The 22,881-nt window shown below is 45.7% G+C and overlaps 1 protein-coding gene and 1 pseudogene across 1 annotated transcript; both read right to left on the bottom strand.

The window, feature by feature from the left end:
• Positions 1-493: 493 nt before the first annotated feature.
• LOC109556743 (late cornified envelope protein 5A-like) lies at positions 494-814 on the bottom strand. The gene has a single exon (XM_019958168.1). It carries the CDS (start codon positions 812-814, stop codon positions 494-496), a length of 321 nt encoding a protein of 106 aa, XP_019813727.1.
• A 2,133-nt stretch (positions 815-2,947) lies between these two features.
• LOC139179970 (protein transport protein Sec23B pseudogene) lies at positions 2,948-4,072 on the bottom strand (annotated as a pseudogene).
• Between the last annotated feature and the right edge of the window lie 18,809 nt (positions 4,073-22,881).

Consider the following 22,881-nt stretch of genomic DNA (forward strand, 5'->3'; position numbering starts at 1 on the left):
CCTTCAAGCTTAAAGTCCCCTCCTTCAGATCATAAAAGGAAATATTGTTTCCCAGAGGTCTGAGTAGTTTTGGTGCAAAATCTGTTTCCCAAACTGATTTTTTAAGTGTTGACTTGTATTTAGAAGAAAGGGAGGGAAGATGGCTTGAGGCAGTGGGTGGGGAGTGGGAGAGGTGAACGAAACAATCAAGAGGCAGTGACACCACGAATAAAAAGCTTTATGGTTACAGTGATAACCCAAATTCCAATACTGAGTCCTCCAAAGAACTATATCTAGTGGGAAATCAGGCCAGTGAGTATCAGAGGTTAAACCTCTAGACCTCACCATGGGAAGAACGTGGCAGGAAGAAGAGGGACGTTCTGAGTGTTTCGGAAGCCCTTCCGTTCTCTTCTTCCAATCTTCCAAGCCAGAAAAAGAGAAGACTCAGGCTGGGCAGATCATCAGCTCTTTGAATCCTGGAGTGTTGCTCTTCAGTTGGTCTTCATGACCCAGTTCAGCAGCAGCCCCCAGAGCAGCAGCTGGAGCCCCCAGAGCAGCAGCCAGAGTCCCTAGAGTGCTGGCCACCGCCACTGCCACAGCAGCCAGAGCTCTGGTGTCGGCGTCGAAGAGATCTGCGAAGCTTGTGGTGGCTCAGGCAGCAGCCTCCACCCCCAGAGCTGCAGCAGCCCTCAGAGCTGGGGGCACAGCAGGAAGACGCTGGAGGGGGACATGGGGCTGGGCACTTGGGAGGACACTTAGGAGTACACTTGGGTGGGCATTTAGGGGGACACTTGGGTGGGGGCTGGCACTGCTGCTGGTTTTGCTGGCAGGACATCTTGGCAGAAACTGAATGGAGCTGGAAGAAAATAGAGAAATTTTAAGTTTAACTAACCCAAAATAACTTCCTTACATTTAAAACTGAACTATAATTTCACAAGAGTTCTTCTTTATGGTGATCAGATTTTAAAACCCAGTCTCCCCAAATGAGTTACAAGAGACATGCAAAGAGTTTCAACCTAGGAACTCCATAATTTCAAATGAACTTTTTGCAACTTCAGAAAGATGCCAGTCCTTTTCCTTGTAATCCTCCCTCCCCTTTCCAGCAGAAACTTCCCTGCCAAATCCACTTTTCTCCTTGTCTTCCTTCAAGGCTGTCTTCAGCCTCCACCCAGGGCTTCTCTCTGCCCAAAGCACCAGCACCAAGAGTCCCTCTTGGTCCTTTACCTGGTTCAACACTGGAGCAGATTACCCTGGAGGCAGGTGGACTGAGATGCTGCCAGGAGCTTCTGCCTTTTATACAGGTTCAGCTCTGACCTGGCATCAGGCAATGACAACCCAGGGCAGGATGCTGATAGCATTTTTCCCAAGGGGCACAGGTGACTACCCTCCCCTCACATCCCAAGGACCCAATTCCTCCCTCCATAAGTATGTCAAGTATTAACCCACAGGAAGATCCCCGGAGAGTTGCTGGCCTCTAACTAAGATAACGATGCACTCAGTGCCTGTCAATCTCACAAGCAGTTCTGCTATGTTCCTGATTTCCCAAGCTCAGTCAATAGGGTTCTAGACCTCTGCAAAGGGAAGTACTCTCTTCTCTTTGGTATAGGAAATGGAGGGAAAATTCCCAACATGGAAATTAAATGGACCTTTTGGAATAAAGATACAGATCCAAAATAAAGTTCCAAGCCCAGGCCAACTATCTAATGTGACTTTTTCATTCTTAGATGATGCCATGTTGTTCCTGCTATTTAGTCACTAAGTTGTGTCCAACCCTTTGCAGCCTCATGGACTGTAGCCCACCAGGCTCCTCTCTCCATGGGATTTCCCAGACAAGAGTACTGGAGTGAGTTGCTGGTTGCTTCTCCAGGGGATCTTCCCAACCTGGAGATTGACCTTGCATTCCTGAATTAGCAGGCAGATTCTTTACTACTGAGCCACCAGAGAAGCCCACTTGATGTCATAGTCTGGGACTAGGAATGCTTGCTATCTCAGTGATGCTATTTTAGGCAGGCCCCATGCAGATGGTGTGTGTGGGTGGTTGGCTTCTCTCTTTACCTGAACTTGATCCACCAAAAGAACTCACAGAGAGCACTGACTCAGCAATAATAATCCCTTTGGAAGGGCAGAAGTCTCAGAATGGCTTCTCTTTCCACATGTGGTCCTAAAGAATGCATCTGTGGTCTGCCCAAGGTGAGGTGGCAAGAGCGGGTATACGATGAGGGTGAAGTTGGAGAACTAGATTTCGATGGAAGTTGCCAGAAGTGAGGCCTAGGTTCTGGTCGACTCTAAGAAAAGACCATCCAGCCTGAGAAAATCCTTTTTGTATAAAAAAACCTGATGGAGGGGGAGGGGTGGGGGAAGACATAGGTCTTGCAAGCCTGCGACGGAACCCTACAAACAATGTCCCGAGGGCAAGTTAGATCCCCACTAAAGTCATCAAAGTTTAGTTAGCTGATAAGGTCGTCAAAATATGGCATATTCACGATGAAAACTGCAGTGAGAGGAAGTAAGACAGGGAGAAATACCTCAGCTCTAAGCTGGACACTGTCTGGCACCAGTTCCCAGATCTGCAAACTCAGGCAGGTTATTTAAGCATCGTTATAAAAAGGGGTTTCCTGTTTGCATTCCAGTCCCCTATGGTGAAAAGGACATGTTTTTTTTTTTTTTCTTCATCCAAATTTATTTCCTTTCTGATCATTATGATTTTCATGTAAGCAAGTTGCCAAAATACATTAGCTCTGATTTTATACAGACTCTAATTTAGGATACAAGAAGCATATAAACATCTGCCAATACCAAAATCTTTATGACCTTATAATTGTATGGAGTAAGAAAAGGGCACAGATAAGGAATATAAATAAATTAAAATCTAAAGACTTCCTTTGATTATTTATTAAAATCCACTGACAAAGTAAAAGGAATGTTAAGCCTTGATAAACAATTGTGAGCACAAAGTGACAGTGTTTTCTTCCATTTCCTGACCATATCCTTAGCTCAACAAGCAGTGGAGACAGCCAGCTTCTTCAGATGGTCCATGAACACCTGTGGGCTAACGTCGTCAGTGAGGATGAGTGCTCCCATTTCCTGTCCCCAAGCATACAGGTTATTGTGTGTCTGAGACGGATTCGCTTTGGACAAAAGAAGTCAAGCCTGGCTGCCCCTGTGCTCCATATGAATGTATCGCGGCAACCCGGAACCGCGCCTGCAGGATCTCCTGTGCATCGTCCAGGGGCGCCTGCAGGAGGTGCTAAAGTTTTCCTACTCGGGCACGTCCTGGTAGCTTTCTTTCCGCCACTGGGCTATGGTCTCACAAAGATAAATGACAATTTGGAAGAAAGTGTTCATGAGCGGAATTCTGTCAGCAAGAATGCTGCTGCTGTCCAGGAGCACAGGCTCTGGGGGCCCGTGGAAGGAGTAGGAATACAGGATGGGCTGAATCATGATGAGGGACTGGGTGAGATCCTGCCAGGCAAAGTGCTGCCGTTAATACTACGACTCGTCAGGGCTGTTGTTGAAGACTTGAAGGAATGGAGCTCTTCTAAGATGGAACATGAACTGAGGGTATAGAGAGAAGGAATCTGATAACCTAAATGACATGGGGTCCTCTTCGTTATACTGTCCAAACTTCTGACACAGCCGGATGAACTGTCGATCCAGCCACCGGAGCATGTCCGGCCCCTCCTCTGACGTGGCTCGGAACACCCCCAGCCGCGCCATCAGCATCGCAGCTGACTCCTGGTCAAACACCACTTCGATGTGCTTCAGCTGGCTCTGCACATCTGCCCGATTGCGGGCAACGGTGGTCACACCGATGCGCTGCTGGGTGCTGGAGTGCTGGTAGTGCATGATAAACTGGATGGAGCCTCGGCCTCCTTGCGGGATCCAGGCGTTGTGCTGGTTGACTACTTCAAAGTAGATGCGAGCGTCGTTGTGGGGTTCGGGCCACAGATTTTCCACTGACTCGTGCCACCGACACCAAGCTCGTTTTCTGACACACATGGTCCTTTCACATTCAGAGATGCACAGGTCCGATGGCTCCCACGACCTTCAGCTCTCTTGAGGTCTTTACTTCCAAAGTAGCACCAAATGCCATTTGGTGTTAGTTCTGCTGCTGCTGCTGCTAAGTCACTTCAGTCGTGTCCAACTCTGTGCAACCCCAGAGACAACAGCTCACCAGGCTCCCCTGTCCCTGGGATTCTCCAAGCAAGAACACTGGAGTGGGTTGCCATTTCCTTCTCCAATGCATGAAAGTGAAAAGTCAAAGTGAAGCTGCTCAGTCGTGTCCGACTCCTAGCGACCCCATGGACTGCAGCCTACTAGGCTCCTCCATCCATGGGATTTTCCAGGCAAGAGTACTGAAGTGGGGTGCCATTGCCTTCTCCAGTATTAGTTCTAGAAGGTCTTTTAAGTCTTCAAAGAATTGTTCAGCTTTGGCATTAGTGATTGGGACATAGACTAGGATTACTGTGATATTGAATGGTTTACCTTGAAAATGAACAGAGATCTGTCATTTTTGAGACTGCGCCCAAGTACTGCATTTCGGACTCTTGTTCACTATGAGACCTACTCCATTTCTTCTAAGGGATTCTTGCCCACAGTAGTAGATACAATGGTCATCTGAATCAAATTAGCCCATTCCAGTCCATTTTAGTTCACTGATTCCTAAAATGTCGATGTTCACTCTTGCCATCTCCTGTTTGACGACTTCCAATTTGCCTTGATTCATGGACCTAACATTCCAGGTTCCTATGCAATATTGTACTTTACAGCATAGGACTTTACTTCCATCACCAGTCACATCCACAACTAAGCATTGTTTTCACTTTGGCTCCATCTCTTCATTCTTTATGTAGTTATTTCTCCATTGATCTCTAGTAACATATCATGCACCTATTGACATCAGGAGTTCATCTTTCAGTGTCCTATCTTTTTGCTTTTTCATACTGTTCCTGGGGTTCTCAAGGCAACAATACTGAAGTGGTTTGCCATTCCCTTCTCCAGGGGACCACATTTTATCATAATTCTCCACCATGAGCCATCCATCTTGGGTGGCCCTACACAGCATGGCTCATAGTTTCATTGAGTTAGACAAGGCTATGGTCCTTGTGATCAGTTTGGTTAGTTTTCTGTGATTGTGGTTTTCATTCTATCTGCCCTCTGATGGATAAGGATAAGAGGCTTCCTGATTGGAGTGACTGACTTTGGGGGAAACTGGGTCTTGTTCTGATGGGTGGTGCCATGCTCAGTAAATCTGGAATCCAATTTTCTGTTCATGGGTGGGGCTGTGTTCCCTCCATGTTGTTTGGCCTGTGGCTAAACTATGGTGAAATAAAAGTGAAAGTCACTCATTTGTACCCCATGGACTGTACAGTCCATGCAATTCTCCAGGCCAGAATACTGGAGTGGGTAGCCTTTCCCTTCTCCAGGGGATCTTCCTAACCCAGGGCTCAAACCCAGGTCTCCTGCATTGCAGGCAGATTCTTTACCAGCCGAGCCACAAGGGAAGCCCAGTAAAGATAATGGGCTTCCCTGATAGCTCAGTTGGTAAAGAATCCACCTATAATGCAGGAGACCCTGGTTCAATTCCTGGGTTGGGAAGATCCCCTGGAGAAGGGATAGGCTACCCACTCCAGTATTCTTGGGCTTCCCTTGTGGCTCAGCTGGTAAGGAGTCCACCTGCAATGTGGGAGACCTGGGTTTGATTGCTGGGTTGGGAAGATCCCCTGAAGAAGTGAGAGGTTATCCACTCTAGTATTCTGGCCTAGAGAATTCCATGGACTGTATAGTCCATGGGGTTGCAAAGAGTCAGACACGACTGAGCAACTTTCACTTAAATGAAGATAATGGCGACCTCCTTCAAAAGGACTTGTGCACCCACTGTTGTATTCAATGCCCCTGACCCTGCAGCAGGCCATGGTCGCCCCACACCTCTGCCAGAGACTGCTGGACACTCACAGACAAGTCTGGCTCAGTCTCTTGTGGATACACTGTTCCTTTCTCCTGGCTCCTGGTGCACACAAGGTTTTGTTTGTACCCTCCAAGAGTCCATTTTCCCAGTCCTGTGGAAGTTCTGTAATCAAATCCCTCTGGCCTCCAAATTCAGATTCCCTGGGGATTCTCAGGGATTTTTGCCAGATCCCCAGGTTGGAAAATCTGCTGTGGGTCCTATGACTTTCTTAACAGTGTGAGAATTTCTTTGGTATAATTGTTCTGCAGCTTGTGGGTCATCTGCTCAATGGCTCTATGGTAGGGTGTTTTGGAGACAGTGGAAGACAAGTCCAGGCCAATAAATTTGCATTGTTGGTTGCAGAGGTAATCCCAAACAGTTTTATAATAAGCATGGATTCCCTTGGAAGTGACTTTATCTCAAGAGGAAAATTGATCATTTTATTTCAGCATTCAGAAAACAAAGATCATGGCATCTGGTCCCATCACTTCATGGTAGATAGATGGGGAAACAGTGGAAACAGTGGCAGACTTTATTTTTGAGGGGCTCCAAAATCACTGCAGATGGTGATTGCAGCCATGAAATTAAAAGACGCTTGCTCCTTGGAAGAAGAGTTATGACCAACCTAGATAGTGTATGGAAAAGCAGAGACATTACTTTGCCAACAAAGGTCTGTCTAGTCAAGGCTATGGTTTTTCCTGTGGTCATGTATGGATGTGAGAGTTGGACTGTGAAGAAAGCTGAGCGCTGAAGAATTGATGCTTTTGAACTGTGGTGTTGGAGAAGACTCTTGAGAGTCCCTTAGACTGCAGGGAGATCCAATCAGTCCATTCTAACGGAGATCAGCCCTGAGTGTTCTTTGGTAGGAATGATGCTAAAGCTGAAACTCCAATACTTTGGCCACCTCATGCAAAGAGTTGAATCATTGGAAAAGACTCTGATGCTGGGAGGGATTGGGGGCAGGAGGAGAAGGGGACCACAGAGGAAGAGATGGCTGGATGGCATCACTGACTCGATGGACATGAGTTTGAGTGAACTCCGGGAGTTAGTGATGGACAGGGAGGCCTGGCGTGCTGCAATTCATGGGATCGCAAAGAGTCGGACATGACTGAGCGACTGAACTGAATGAACTGAACTGAACAAAAAAAAATTTTTTTGATGGGGATATTCCTGCAGTTTCTCACTTGGCACAGCTGTGAAATAGATGGAGAAACAATGTAAACAGTGACAGACTTTATTTTCTTGGGCCCCCAAATCACTGCAGATGATGACTGCAGCCATGAAATTAAAAGATACTTGCTCCTTGAAAGAAAAGCTACGACAAACCTAGGCAGCATATTAAAAACCAGAGACAGGAGAACATCTGAGTACAGCAGAGCACCCCGCCCCTGCCTCGCCCACAATTCACTTCTGCTGAGGGTCCTAGACAGAGTGAGGAAGGAGATAAAAAATAAAAAAATAAAATAAATAAAATAAAATAAAAACCAGAGACATTACTTTGCCAACAAAGGTCCATCTAGTCAAAGCTATGGTTTTTCCAGTAGTCATGTATGGATGTGAGAGTTGGACCATAAAGAAAGCCAAGTGCTGAGGAATTGATGCTTTTGAACTGTAGTGCTGAAGAAGACTCTTGCTTAGGGTGGCTAGCAGGACTGAGAGCTGAAAATGTTAAAGACGTGGCCTTTCGAAAACAAAGGGGTAAATACAGTTAGCCTTGAATAACATAGGTTTGAACTATGTGGACTAAGAGAAGACTCTTGAGAGTCCCTTGGACAGCAAGGAGATCAAACCAGTCAATCCTAAAGGAAATCAGTCCTGAATATCCATTGGAAGAAGGACTGATGCTGAAACTGAAGCTCCAATACTTTGGCCACCTGATGCAAAGAACTGAATCATTGGAAAAGACCCTGATCCTGGGAAAGATTGAAGGCAGGAGGAGAAGGGGACGACAGAGGATGAGATGGTTGGATAGTATCACTGACTCGATGGACATGAGTTTGAGCAAGTTCCGGGAGTTGGTGATGGACAGGGAAGCCTTGTATGCTGCAGTCCATGGGGTCGCAAAGAGGTTGGACATGACTGAGCGACTGAACTGAGCTGATAAAAAGGGGCTAAAACAATTCTTAACCCACTCAATAAGGAAACATAATGTTCTTAGAGCAACACCCGGGACTGTTAGTTCAAAACGCTAGTTTTAAAATAATCTTATCATTATGAATACTCTTTTACCCATGAGAAAAGTTCTTTTAAATTTCAAATTACTGATCTGCCAATTTTTAAAACCAACACTGTTTTGTTTTGTTTTGTTTTTTTGCAGTATCAGTACTTAGCTCTACTGTGGTTCTTTGAGAGCTTTTGTCTTTAATTTTTCTTGGAGTAGAGTTGATTCACAATGTTGTGTTAGTTTCAGGTGTATAGCAAAGCGAACCAGTTACACATAAACATATATCCACTCTCTTTTTAGATTCTTCTCCCATATAAGCAGTTGCCGATAACTGAGTAGAATTCCCTGGCTAAACAGTAGGTTCTTGTTAGTTATCTATTTTATATATAGTAGTGTTTATATTTCAAAGAGTAACATCTTACTTGTCACTGAGGAATGAGATTATGGGAAAGCTTAGTCATTATGAAAAAATACAAACAGGAAGAATTTTTAATTCACTTATAATCCCATCCTCTGTTATTCTTAATATTTTGCTATTTTCCTTCCAGTCTCTTTTTATTATTTTATTACAGTCTTTTTCCCTGTGTATAGTTTTTTAGGATCTGTGTTTTGTCTTGACTTTACCCAGTCAATGATAAAATACTTTTATAAGAGTTTTCATACTAACTTTTTATCTAGCATTTTAACATAAGTATTTTCCATGTTATTCATCCTTTGAGGGCATTATTATGGGCAGACATGGAACATTTCATGGAAGGCACAGAATACATTTATAAGTGGTTGGGAACATGAGTCCTGGGACCAGTGTCCAGTCTGAGCTTCCCATTGACCAACAAGTGACCTTGGGCAAGTGACATGACCTCTCTGCCTCACTGTCCCATTGGGATATGGGGAAGGTAATAGTGTTTATCTCATAGGATCACATGCATATTACATGAGTTAGCATCCATAAAACTCTTGGAATAGTATCTGGCACATTGTAAACACTCACTCAATATTAAAAGTGGAACCTGATGCTGTGTCACTTCTAAATATTCAATAAAGACCACCAGGTGGGAGCCAGAGAGCTTGCTTTGCTTGCCAGAGTTTTGTGCAACAGGGGGTCCATCTCACCAACCACCCCACCCTCCCTTGCAGAGATATATAAAACTCAGACTCTGAATTCATGGAAAAAGAAGTCCAATAGACCTAAAAGGAATTATTCATTTAATACATGGGTATGATGAATTTTAAAAGAAACAATGTCCACTCCTTTTTACCTATAATTATTTGAGTACGTGGCCACCTAGCTGACACCCAGTAAGGTCTTTGCAGGCATCCCAATGGATCTAGTTTAGTGCCTTGTAGATGGTATGCACTCAAATTTTAATTTCCTTGTTCAGTTGAATTTGCTATCCAGTAAGGAGGATGGGTGCCTCCAATAAATCTGAACCCAGATTAAAAAAAAGTTTTTTTGATGTGCCACACAGCATGTGGGATCTTAGTTCCCCAACCAGGGACTGAACCCATGTCCCCTTTATTGGAAGTACAGTCTTAACCAATGGACTGTCAGGGAAATCCCAGGACCCAGATTTTCATTGAAAAATTCCAAACTTTTCACAGAGTGATAGAAGGTGTGGAAAAGACCTTGGTTCATTCAGAAACAGTGATTCCCAACTCCAGTAAGGCCTGGGCATTGATAGCCTCCGAAAGTTCCCTAAGTGGTTCTGATGTCCCATCCAGTTGAGAATCGCTGATTTAGACCATGGTCCTTACTATGCAGATAAAGAAACTGGGGCTCAGAGATGTAAAGAAGTTTGTCCCAGATCACACAGGGACTTAAAGGTTGGAATTCAAATCATGCTACCAGCCTCTCTCCATCATAGCACCTTGCTGCTTGAATATTTTATTTCTTCATGTGATTTTTTTTCTAGCAAGCTTTATTTTATACAATTTCCTTGTTAAAAGTAGCTATTGAACCTGGGGTAAACATGGTGAATCATTGTCTAAATCTCATGTTTAGAAAAGTTGGACATAATCCTCACTGCTAGTTTCCCCAAGAAACCAGGAATCAAGGACCTGTCTCTAGAAGGCAGTGTCTGGCCTCACCAGGGTTGGGCCAGCTGACAGGCCCCAAGAACCCTCCCAAGGGTGGCACTTCCTCGATTACCCTTCCTCATCCATGCCTTTGAGTTTATCAGTCCTGACAGTGCTGAGTCACTGCATCTAACTCACAAGAGACTGATGACGGCAATTTACAAGAGGTACATGAGTGTCAAATGTTAGCCAGGTGGGTGCATTCTCTTCCAGCAGGAAAACTTCTCAAAGAAAGTTGATTCATAACCTGTAGATGCTTGGTGGGAGGGGGATTACAAAATGGCCTCAGGTTTTGATGGTGAACAAAACTAGATGTTCCCATCAGGTCATCTGAACTACAGCCCTAGATGGGTTAGGGTAGTGTTGAAAGCATCTGCTGCTTGGCTGCCTGGCTGCCTTTCCCCTGCTCTTTTGTAGACCAGTCTTCCCTCTGCTAGACACTAACCAGGGAAGTATCTCAGGAGGCATTCTTTACTGAGTGCTGCTCTCATCCATAATTTTATTATTTATTCATCTTATCTTTACTACTCACTACAGCCCTGATACATGTTGTAGACAGTTGCTTCTCCCCACAAATATGGCCACAGCCCCATCCCCAGAATCTACAAATAGGTTACCTTAAATATATAGCAAAGAGGACTCTGCAGATACGGTTAGCTTAAAGATATGGACATGGTAAAACTGTCTTAGGTTATCCAAGTGGGCCCAATGAATCTTTTTTATGGAGGCAAGAGGGTCGATGTTAGAAGAAGAGATGTGACAACAGAAGCAGAGGTTGGAGTGATGCACTTTGAAAATGGCCACATGCTAAGGACTGTGATCAGTCTCTGGAAGCTGGAAACAGCAAGGAAGTGGGTTCTCCCTAGCACCTCCAGGAACACAGCTGTCAGCACCTTGGTGTTAGCCCAGTAAGCCCAGTAAGCCCTGTCGTACTTCTGACCTATTAAACTTGTCATAAGCCACTAAGTTCATGGTAATTTATTACAGTATCAGTGGGAAACTAATACACACACCTAGATTTTAAAAGTTTCCCCCAAAAAAGTTTCAGAACATGGTTTAATTACCTAAAATGAGATCAAATTTATTTAAATTGTTTTCATTGATATTTGGAACTGAAGGCTTACATGTCTGATACTGACAGGGTGTCTTTGGTTAAGAGATGACAAGGGATGATAAAAGATGACAGAGAAAATGCTCAAAGATACACAAAGATGCAGCCTGGGCTTATGTCCCAGCTCTGCCACTTACTAGCTGTGTGGCCTCTCTGAACCTATTTCCTCATCCATAAAATGGAGAAATAACAATGTCCATCTCATAGAGTTGGATGAGGGTCACTTGAGATAATGTCTTCAAAGCCCTTAGCCCCAGACCTGGCTTGCAGGAAGCATTGCTATCGCCTTTATTAATAGTAATCAGTGATCAGTGGAAGCACAGAGATGTCAGGATTGTTGGCAGGGCATTTCCAGGCCCCTATTCTAGCCTTATAACTCCAGGCTATCTGATTCTTAGATCACGGCTTGACAAATTCCATAGAGTAAGATGGACAGGTTGCCACCACTTTGGGTCTGTCTGAATGGTCAAGTCACTACTTGTACCTCTCCTCAAGGAAAAATAAAAAGTTCTTATACTTTTCTCTACAGAGAGTATTTTACTATGTATAAGGTGTTTCTGCATTCATGATTTTATTTGAATCTTCCTAATGACCCCATTGGGCAAAACAGATGGTTATTACTCCTGTTATTAAAAGAAACAAATCAGTGCTCAAGGAGCCCAGACAACTTGACTAAGGTCACACAGATCAGAGGAGGCTGGGCTCTAGATTGCATGCTTGCTCCTCAAATCACAATGCCCTTTGGTTACTCTCTGTGTATCATGTCAGAGAAGTGGTGGACAGGCCAAGAGCACTTAGGGGATTAGACCATAAAAATGGTGTTTGAAAACTAGTTAATAGCATGCAGAAAAGTGAAATTGGACTTCTGTCTTATACCACTCACAAAAGTTATCTCAAAATGTATTAAAGACTAGACATAGGACCTGATACCATAAAACTCCTCAAAGAAAACATAGAGAAGAAGCTCTTTGACATTGGTCTTGGCAGAAACTTTTCGAATATGATACCAAACGCACAAGCAAGAGAGCTAGTGGGACTACATCAGACTAAACAGCTGCTTCTGCACAGCACAAGAAATAGTCAACAGAATGGAAAGGCAGCCTATGAAATGGAAGAAAATACTTGCAAACCTTTTATTGGATAAGGGGTTAATACTCAAAATGTATTTTAAAAATTCATACAACTCAATGACAGAACAAAACCTGATTGGCGTATTTCCAAAGAAAAAGGAATAAACATTTTTCCAAAGAAAGCCTCTAAATAGCCAAGAAGTTCATGAAAAGATAGTCAACATCAGTAATCATCAGAGAAATAATCATCAAAACCATAGCGAGATATTACCTCACACTTGTTAGAGAGGCCATAATAAAAAAAGACAAACAAGAACTAGCAAGTGTTGGCAAGGATGTGGGGAAAAAAAACTTGTGCACTATTGGTGGGAATGTAAATTGGTTCTGCCACTATGGAAAATAATATAGAGTTTCCTCAAAAAGTTAAAAATAAAACTACCATATGATCCAGCAATCTCACTTCTGGGATTATAGCCAAAGGAAAGGAAAGCAGGATATCAAAAAGATATCTGAGACTTCCCTGGGGGTCCACTGATTAAAAATCCCCCTGCCAATGCAGGGGACATGGGTTTTATCCCTGGTTTGCCAAGATCTTACATGCCACGGAGCAGCTAAGCCTGTGCACCACAGCAACAGACCCACACTCTAGAGCAAGGGAGCTGCAACTATTGAACCCGCACATGACAACTAGAAAGTGCCTACCACTCACTGCAACTGGAGAGAGCCCGCATGCAGCAACAAAGGCCTAGCACATCCAAAAATAAATAAATAAATTCACTAAAAAGAGTTATCTGCACGCCCATGTTTCCTACAGCGTTATTCACAATAGCCAAGATATGGAAGCAACCCAAGTGCCCATCAGCAGATGAATGGATCAAGAAAATGTGGTGTACATGTGCAGTGAAATACTTATTATTCAGCCATGAAGAAGACAGAAATCCTTCTATGTGTGACAACATGAATAAACCTGAGGGGATTATATTGAGATGTCAGAAACACAAAGACTTAAAACTGTCACTTAAACATGCGGAATCTGAAAAAGCTTACGTCATAGAAATGCAGAGTAGAACAGTGGTTACTAGGAACTTGGGGGCAGGGTGGAGGGGGGGAAGTGGGGATCTGGGAGATATTAAAGAGTACAAACTTGCAACTAGAAGATGAGTAAGTTCTGGAGGTAATGCACAGCATAGTGATATTGTCAACTGTAGTATAATATACTCTGAAGTTGCTATGAGACTACATCTTAAATGTTCTCACCACAAAAAAATAAATAAATAATGGCAGTAACCATGTGACATGGTAGTGTTGTTAGCCAAGGCTACAGTGGTCATCATATTGCAATCTATACATGTATCAAATCAACACTTTGTACATCTTAAACATACATAATGCTATATGTCAACTGTACTACAAAAAAAAAAAAAAGCAAACCATAAATACTCCTCTTCTGAAAGATAGTGTACAAATGGCCTTTAAATAGGGCTTTCTTCTTGCCCCAAGTGATTGGAGTGCTCCAGCAGTTCTGGCCTCAAACCACAGAGCTATCATCTTGCCCACCTGGGCACCACCCTCTCCAAGAAATTCATGTCAATGACATGAGTGAAGCAGGGATACCAGAGCCTGACTCACAGAGCTGCCTGGGGCCCTCAGGTGCACATATCACTTCCTGAAAGAGCTTCACCTCCTGCTTGATTCTGAGCCTGTTTAGCTCCACCTGCTTGTGGATTCCTGATCCTGAACCGCATGCCTCCTGGGGCTCTGGGCCAGCAGCGGTGTTATCTCCTCCTCCGTGGGGAGCATTCCCATAGCTGGAGCCTGGAGGCGGGCATGCCGTGGGAGCCTACAGAGTAAATAACCAGAGAAAGGAGGATTCCTCTCTGGGAGAGGAAGTAAATTTCGAGGGTGGAGACCCCGAGGAGTAAAAATAGCCCAGGAGGCTCCTAGGAGCCACATGCACAGAGGAACCTTGTTTTCCCAGCTGGAGAGGCTGGGAGCTGGGAGCTGGGATCAGGCAGCAGGGAGAGGCTGGCTGCAGAGCAGCAGACAGCAGTCACACAGAGTTAAAGTGTGTGTCCAGTAGGGATGTGTGACCTGTGACTCCCTGGGAGGCCGTGTTGTCCCTCTAGGCTGCTTAGTTTACCCTGATGTTTGCCATCATCGGTGGAATGTCTTCAGCAGGGAATTGTTTTAGTTCCCCACTTACACTGAGGCCCTATAGGGAACAAGGCCAGTGCTAGGCATAGGGGAGTAAGAGATGAGGAGGCCACCATCTCTGCCCACTGAGAGTGGTCCTGGTGAGCTCTACTAGGAGCAGACCAGTGACTATGGGGGTTTCCAAGCTGGCGCTAGTGGTAAAGAACTCGCCTGCCAGTGCTGGAGATGCAAGAGATGTGGGGTTTGATCCCTGGGTCGGGAAGATCTCCTGGAGGAGGGCATGGCACCCCACTTCAGTATTCTTTCCTGGAGAATCCCATGGACAGAGGAGCCTGGGAGGCTATGGCCCATACGGTTGCAAAGAGTCAGACACAACTGAAGTGACTTAGCATGCGTGGTGACTATGGACCAAAGCTTCAGCAAAGTAGATTTGAGAGTTTTTTGTAAAGTTTATAGCAAGTTACAACAGCATAAATGATAAAAGCCATTCTGTTTATGTAAGTCTCTCCAAATATGTCTGTGTATTCATAAATAATACATGTAAATAAACAGAAAAAAATGTCTGGGTGGATCTGTATTAGAATGTCAACAGCATGTGCTTCTGGGTGGGGAATCCTGAGCATTTCTTTTTCCTTTTGCTTACCACCATTTTCTAATTTTCCTGCAAGGAGGAAAAATGTGGATTATCATGTTCCTTGGATAATAAAATATCTCACTTAGTGCAGAGATACTAAACTCACTGAAAGTATCAGAGAAGGCTTCACCAAAAAAGGTGTCCGGTGCTTCTGTTCAGTGTTGCAGATGTTCTGAGTTTCTGCTCAGCACCAGGCACCATCCTTGGTGCTGGAGGCACAGGGAGAGAGTTATGCACATTCCTTGCTCCTGGTACTTGGAACACTGTACCCTCTCCCCCTCCATCTGCCTCCCTTCCCATCTGGTCTCCAGGTGCTCTCCCTGCCAGCCTCACTCTCTCAGATGATTCATCACACCCTGCACAGCCACGTATGTGGCTGTCACTTACCCCCAAGATCATAAACTCCGTGGAAGTCAGAACTCTACATTATCTTTTTATTGAATTCCCGAAGTTGGGAGAACATGGGCATCCTGGCTGGCATACTGAACAGAGCCAATTGGAAGGAAGGGGACATCGTAGCCCAGACAAATCTCAGTGCCGGAGGCCCGGGAGCCTCATGGTTCCCAACTCTTGCGCCCAGCTGGCGACTGATGAGGGGCTGCCTTGCACCATGCTTTGCACTCAGAAGGAACCAGGGTTTATTGAAATTAAAAGTGACCACTTTATATATATATATACACATATATATATTCCTCTCTTCGTTACTCCATGTCATTCAACTTCAAGTAGCCGTGACTCTGTTGACAAAATAAAAAATCATAAAGTAGGAAGTGTATCTTACTTGTAGCAAAAGTGAGGTAGGTCCTGAATCCACTATTAGGGAAAAGATTTTCTCCACCCCAAAACATCACCTTTTTCTTGAGATCACAAAGCTCAACTGATTATGTTCACACCCAGAGTCTGAAGACATTTGACTTTAAACTTGGCACTTAGCTCCAGACTGGATGCATGGTTAACCATGGAAAATGGGGAAGGAAGGGAGAAAGATAGAGAAGAGATGAAGGAAGGAAAGATGAAAAGAAGCAAGGAAAAAAGAGATAAAGAAAGAAATGAACGGAGTTGGGAAATGAGTGACAGATATAGTCCTCTCTTAGTAAGTCAGAGAAGGACAAATATCGAATGATGTCCCTTATATGTGGAATCTAAAAAAAAAAATAATAATACAAATGAATTTACCTACAAAACAAAAACAGACTCACTGATTTTGAGAATGAGCTTATAGTTGCCAGAGGGAAGGATGGGGAGAAGGGATAGTTAGGGAGTTTGGGATGGACATGTACACACTGCTATATTTAACATGGGTAACCGATAAGGACCTACTGCATAGCACATGAAACTCTGCTCAATATTATGTGGCAGCCTGGATGGTAGGGGAGTTTGGGGGGAAATGGATACATGCATATGTATGACTGAGTCACTTCACTGTTCATCTGAAACTATCACAACATTGCTGTTAATCGGCTATACCCCAATACAAAATTAAAAGTTTAAACATATATTATATATATAATGTCTTCTCTTCATCACTCCATGTCATTCAACTTCAAAGAGTGATGACTCCGTTGACAAATAAAAAATCATAAAGTAGGAAGTGTATCCTACTTGTAACAAAGAGGAAAGACACCCACACATCTGAGAAACTAGAGTTCAAAACTATAGGTTGGAGCTGCCCCTCATCCCCTCTCCTCCTCCACCACACCCACCGCAGCCAACTCTCCCCAGACTCACCCAGACCTTGCAAGGTCAAGACTTCTTCGCATCTTCTCCATCCCTGTTCTGGCTCTGGCAGGCACGTGGAGAATGCCTGAGTCATGCAATAGGAGTCTGGGCAATTTACCAGAGGCTTGAAGTCTCTAGCTTAATGATGAAATGACCAAAATTTCCTGCTACCCTTATGCCAGTCTTTTCCACTCAAATGCAATGAGTGATCTGGGGAAATGTCTGGCTCTATCCTAGGACTGAAAGTTGTTTCATCCAGGGAATTCAGTCTCTAGAATGTCTTTTTACTCCTCTCTACTCATCCCCTAGAAGAAAAGCTATGACCAACCTAGACAGCATATTAAAAAGCAGAAATACTACTTAGCCTACAAAAGTTGGTCTAGTCAAAGCTATGGCTTTTCCAGTAGTCATGTATGGATGTGAGAGTTGGAACATAAAGAAGGCTGAACACCAAAGATTTAATGCTTTTAACTGTGGTGTTGTAGAAGACTCTTTAAAGTCCCTTGGATTGAAAGGAGATCCAACCAGTCAATCGTAAAGGAAATCAGTCCTGAATATACATTGGAAAGACTGATGCTGAAACTGAAGCTCCAATACTTTGGCCACCTGATGCAAAGAACTGACTCATTGGAAAAGACCCTGATGCTGGGAAAGATTGAAGACAGGAGGTGAAGGGGATGACAGAAGATGAGACAGTAGGATGGCATCACCGACTCGATAGACACGAGTCTGAGCAAGCTCCAGGAGTTGGTGATGGACAAGGGAAGCCTGCAGTCCATGGGGTTGCAAAGAGTCAGACATGACTGAGCGACTGAACTGAGCTGACTCATAACCTGGTCTCCTCATCTCTGCCTCAATATCCACAGACCCTCTCAGATCTTAAGTTTCCTCCATCAAGGGTCTCCCATCACTGCCAGGTGAGGGCCTCTCTCTCTCTCCTCCTGCTCCCTGTTCTTTATTCTAGCCCTCAAGGGCAAAAATGATGTTCCACCATTGACAGCAACCAATGCATAGAACCCCCTCCCCACCAGTCCCCTCAGTTCCCTCAGTAAATGGCCCCAAGACCCAAGACTGAGAGCCATCCCAGCCTCTCCTTCATCCTAATCCCACATCCAGTGACACACCCAGGTTTCCTTCTCCCAATTCTACTGCTTTCTTTCCTCAGACCCTTGCCATCTGTCTAATATGTAAATCTGAGCCTATTTGAAATTTTCAATAGTTCTGTGGGGCTCCCATGGTGGCTCAGATGGTGAAGAATCCTCCTGCAATGCAGGAGACCAGGGTTCAGTTTGGAAAGATCCCCTGGAGAAAGGAATGGCTACCCCCTCCAGTATTCTTGCCTGGGAAATCCCATGGACAGAGGAGCTTGGCAGGCTACAGTCCAGGGGGTGGCAAAGAGTCAGACATAACTAAGAGACTAAACACATTACCCCCAAAGGGAAAACAATCCAAGTCCCTCCAAATGGTGCCTGAGTTCTTCATACTTTGGCAACTTCTACCTCCCCGGGCTCCCTTTGCTTCCCACAAATATTTAATGAGCCTCTACTATGTTCAGAGCATCTTCTGGGTCCTGAGGATTCAACAGTGAACTGGGAACCTAAAGAGATCAACTATCTGGTACATGAAGAGCTTGGTGCCGGTCTCCCCTGTACTGTAAGGACACTGTAACTACATTATGTTATCACCACCCCCCGAACATGCCTACATGCACCCTCAGTTAGAACACACTTTGCCCCCCCACTCCTACATGGTCCCAAGGACCATCCTGTGAAACACCTGCCCCAATGGGACCCCATCACCAACTCCCTGTAATGAAGGGCCTCTCTTACAGGGCATCTGCTGTGCCCTGTGCTCACAATTGGCCTCCCCTATTGGATTCTGAGACCCTTCCTGTTGGGATCTGAGTGTTCACCCTGTGAGCCTGGGGGATATCACAGAGGCTGGCACCTAACAGATGCTCAGACTTCCTGAAAGAGTTCCTCGGGGGCAGATGCTCACACCGTCCACCACTGTGTCTTCAAGGATTTAGTGAAGAGCACACAGCATTCAGAAAATACTTGCTGTGTGAAGAAGGATGGGAGGAATGAGCTCATCATCACTGTCCGGGAGGGAGGAGGCCCACGGGGCTGCTGTAGTCTCTGCAGAGCATGTTCTGACCTTGACTCAGTCTGATTCACTGGAAACTGTGACCAAAGTCACTTATCTGAAGCACGTTTGCCGGGCAAACGAGGAGGCTTTACACCCTGGAAATTCTGCATACTTTCTAGATAAATAGGGGAATGTCAGGTCCTGCTGGAGTGATTCTTAGACAATCTGGGTCACCTAGGAATCTGTCAAAGATCTGGCTCATCCTTCCTCATTCAGAGGATGAAACTGGCTCCAGAAGTCAGGACCGGCGCTCCAGCCCTAATCCTTGCCATCTCTGGAAAGAGATGGAAACGCCTGATTCTCTGGCCACAGCTGAGCTGAAGGAGGACCTGGGGAGCTGTAACATGAGAACACAGTCTGGCAGTGCCTGACAGAGTGGCCACTCCACTGCCCGCTGCCCAGCTGAGGGACAGAAACCCCCAGACTTTGAGAGGTGACGGGAAAGTCACTCCTGGTGTCTGTGACTGACCTCCCCACTGGACTGTGGCCTGAGGGGACCAGGAACTGGGACTCTGATGTGGTGGGTTCAGTGACTGCCCTCCCATGGAAGTTGTTCTGTAGGATTCCTCTAGGTGAGGCCAGTTTTCTGAACTCCTCTCAGTTCCTGGCAGGTATTACAATATCCCAAGTGCTCAGGGCTTCTCTGTGGCAGAGAGAGCTCAGACCCCACACGAAACTCTTCATGTACCAGGTAGCTGATATCTTTAGTTTCCCAGTTCACTGCCGAATCCCCAGGACCCAGAAGATGCTCTGAACATAGTGTTAAGGCTCAGTTACTTCAGTCATGTCCGACTGTTTTGCAGCCATATGAACTAAAGCCTGCCAGGTTCCCCTGTCCATGGGATTGAAGAGGCAAGAATACTGGAGTGGGTTGCAGTTCCTACTCCAGGTCATCTTCCCAACCCAGAGACTGAACGTGAGTCTCTTATGTCTCCTGCATTGGCAGGTGGGTTCTTTACCACTAGTGCTACATAGTAGAGGCTCATTAAATGTTTGTGGGAAGAAGAAGGGAGGAAAGAAGGAAGGAATGAAGGAAGAGAAGGAGGCAGGGGGTGGGGTGGAATGGAAGTAGGAAGAAAGGGAGGAAGGAAGGAGAGAAGGAGAGAAGGAAGGGTGAGAAGAGAGCCACGTGCCACTGCTGGCATCAGCCACCACCAAGCTGGCTGAGAACAGTGTAGCCTCTGTCAGCACCTGGATACCCTGTGTGAGAGGCTGAAGCCAGCTTCCCACAACAGAGGCCATCTCCCACTAATCCCGAGGCTGTGGGACACAAGTTTTCATTTCCCGGAGCAGAAAGTCTCCGGAGTCAGAAAACTTGACAGTTAATGAAGCACCCTTGTGGCACATGATGAGGGTTTATCATCCTTCACTCTTAGGTCATCCCAGCTCTGTCACTTCCTGGGGTTTTCCATGCATCTTTCCCACAAGCTCCCCCACCCCCCACCCCAGCACCCTGGAAGGAACTCATCTCAGAGGCACCGTGGGCCACAACCACAGAGGTGCCATGTTCCTCTCTGGGATCCAGGAGACAGGGGTGATGGGAGGATTGGAAGCGGAAGACTTGAGGACCAGTGGCGCTCCACTATTAACCCTAAAGTGGAAAAAGAACCAGTTGAGCTGAGTGAGGACAGCGGAATAAAACTGAATATAAAACAAGGACATCTGCTCCTGAGTTTCCATTCTGCCATGTTAACTTTGGACTTGTCACATTCCTCTTCTGAATCTCAATTCTCTCAGCTCTAAAATGAAGGCCACTATATGCAACTCAGTCCAATGAGGTCACATGTAGCAAAGTACTTGGTGAGCCATAAAGTACTATAGAAATATAAGCTAATAATAATAATATAAACATAATCAAATAATGGTGATGATGATAAGGCCAACCTTTGAGTAGCTCTGTCCATCACATAACCCTGCAGCCTTATATGACATCAATGAGCCCAGAGGAAGGGGAGGAATGACCCCAGGTAACAGGTGAGTGTCAATACTCTGCCAGAGAATTGCTGGTGCCTGTCTGGATGACAGTCCTAAGGGCAGACACTGCCCTGGCCTGGAGAGTGTGAGGAAGAGGGAATGAGCTTGATGGCTGACTTTGTGACCTGGCTCTGACCCATGTGGGAGTCCTCTGATGACTGGGAAGTAAGCTCTCTAATTCCCCAGCTGGTTCTGCAAGCCCTTGGGAACCAGGCTGGGCTGGGGGTGGAGCCTGGGATCAGGCAGTCCCTTTGCCTTTGGATCAGCATGTCCTTGTGTAAGACAGCAAGAGGCTGGATGAGAAGACCATTGCAGGCCCCTCCTGTGCAGGAGGATCCCACAGTCCAGACCTGCATATTTCCCACAGGCTCTGTCCTCAGGGGCTCCCAGTCCTCGGAACAGCACCCAACACTGTTGACACCACCCTTGCACAGGCTCCACTCTGGGCCACACCTGGCTTAGAGGAGCTTCACTCTGACCTCGCACCAAGCACGTCACATACAAAAGACACTTGGAGCTGCCGCAGGAAGGTTCATCCATCAATCACTCTGTCCTTGAAAACAAGTGGAGTACATATAACGTGCCAGGTGTTGCGCCGGATACTGAAGATACAGATGGGACAGCCCAGGCACTGTGCTTAGGCGGCTCCCATCCTGGGTCACGGTACGGTTGGGTGGACATGAACGTACAGATGAGACAATATGATATGTGCACAGATCTTCCCAAGACATCTCAGAAAGAAGTGGGGTGGGGAGTGGCAGGAGAAGTAACACTCAAGGTTCTGTCTTGGGAGTCACAGTGCCACTCTGCCGTGCCTGACGGGAGATGAATGACCCTTGCCCATTCCTTCAACCTCCTAAGCTAGGAGCCAGAGAGAATCCCATATTTGCAATTGACTAGCTAGGTGACCTTGGAAAAGTCACTTGGCTTCTTGGAGCCTCAGTTTCCTCATCTGTAAATGGAAACCATGATGGCTCTTCATCTATTCATTCAATAAAACCACAATAATTTTTTTTTTTTTTTTTTTGAGCAGCACTGTATGCTAGGCTTTGGAAACACAGCAGGGAGCAAATGCATGGCCCCTCATGAAGTTTAAGGTTCAGTGGGGAAGACAGACATGAAAGCAGGACATCACATTAGTGCTATAAAAGAAGCACAGAGTCGGACAGGGCTGAAGCGCCTTAGCACGTATGTACAAGTTTGCAGAGATTCTCACCCAGCCACGGTGGTCATTCTCTCAGCAATGTTATAGGAGTCAGTTAAACAGTGCATAAGAAGTGCATATGGAAGCTTTCTTGACACTGTGGAGTTCTATGTAAATCGTTGCTGGCCTCTTCTGTATGTTTTCCCTCCCTCACTCAAAGCTGAGGGATCAGAAGGTGAGAAAGGTAAGACAGAAAACAAATACCAATTGAGATCTTATGTGGCAGAAAGGGATGCTTAGGGGGCCATGTAGAGGGTAGCATGGCTCACGGAGCAGAAGCAAAGTTCAGCCAGGTCTCTCTCAACTGCTCCATGGTAGACAGGAGAGCAACCCCTCCTTCCTTAGCATTTCCAACTCCAGCTTGGCTCTTTGGCTTCTGGTTAGTAGGAAAGGAAAGAGCAGACCGCCGAGCTGCTGAGGGAAGGGACAGGTGCACCCAGGGGAAAAGAGAAGGGCAAAAAATGGCAGCCTGGCTGGGAGCCCCAGCATCGCCCATCTGATGAACTTGAGTAGTGCTGAAAACCTTGCCCTGGTGGGAAGGTAAGTCTGTCAACCTCCGAACAGACTCCTGTCTGGTTATGGAATACAGTGAGTGGACTGCTGTGAAAACTGAGGTCCAGAGGATAACGGGGTGGCCGAGGCAACATACTGCTGAGTGCTGGTGGCCTGCCGCTCAGTCTGCTGGCCCCCTATACTGTGAA

This window comes from Bos indicus, chromosome 3, assembly GCF_029378745.1.
Source record: "Bos indicus isolate NIAB-ARS_2022 breed Sahiwal x Tharparkar chromosome 3, NIAB-ARS_B.indTharparkar_mat_pri_1.0, whole genome shotgun sequence".
Taxonomy (NCBI): domain Eukaryota; kingdom Metazoa; phylum Chordata; class Mammalia; order Artiodactyla; family Bovidae; genus Bos; species Bos indicus.

What these genes read in the sequence shown, in the direction of transcription:
- LOC109556743 (XM_019958168.1), bottom strand. Translation starts at nt 814, where the DNA reads ATGTCCTGCCAGCAAAACCAGCAGCAGTGCCAGCCCCCACCCAAGTGT.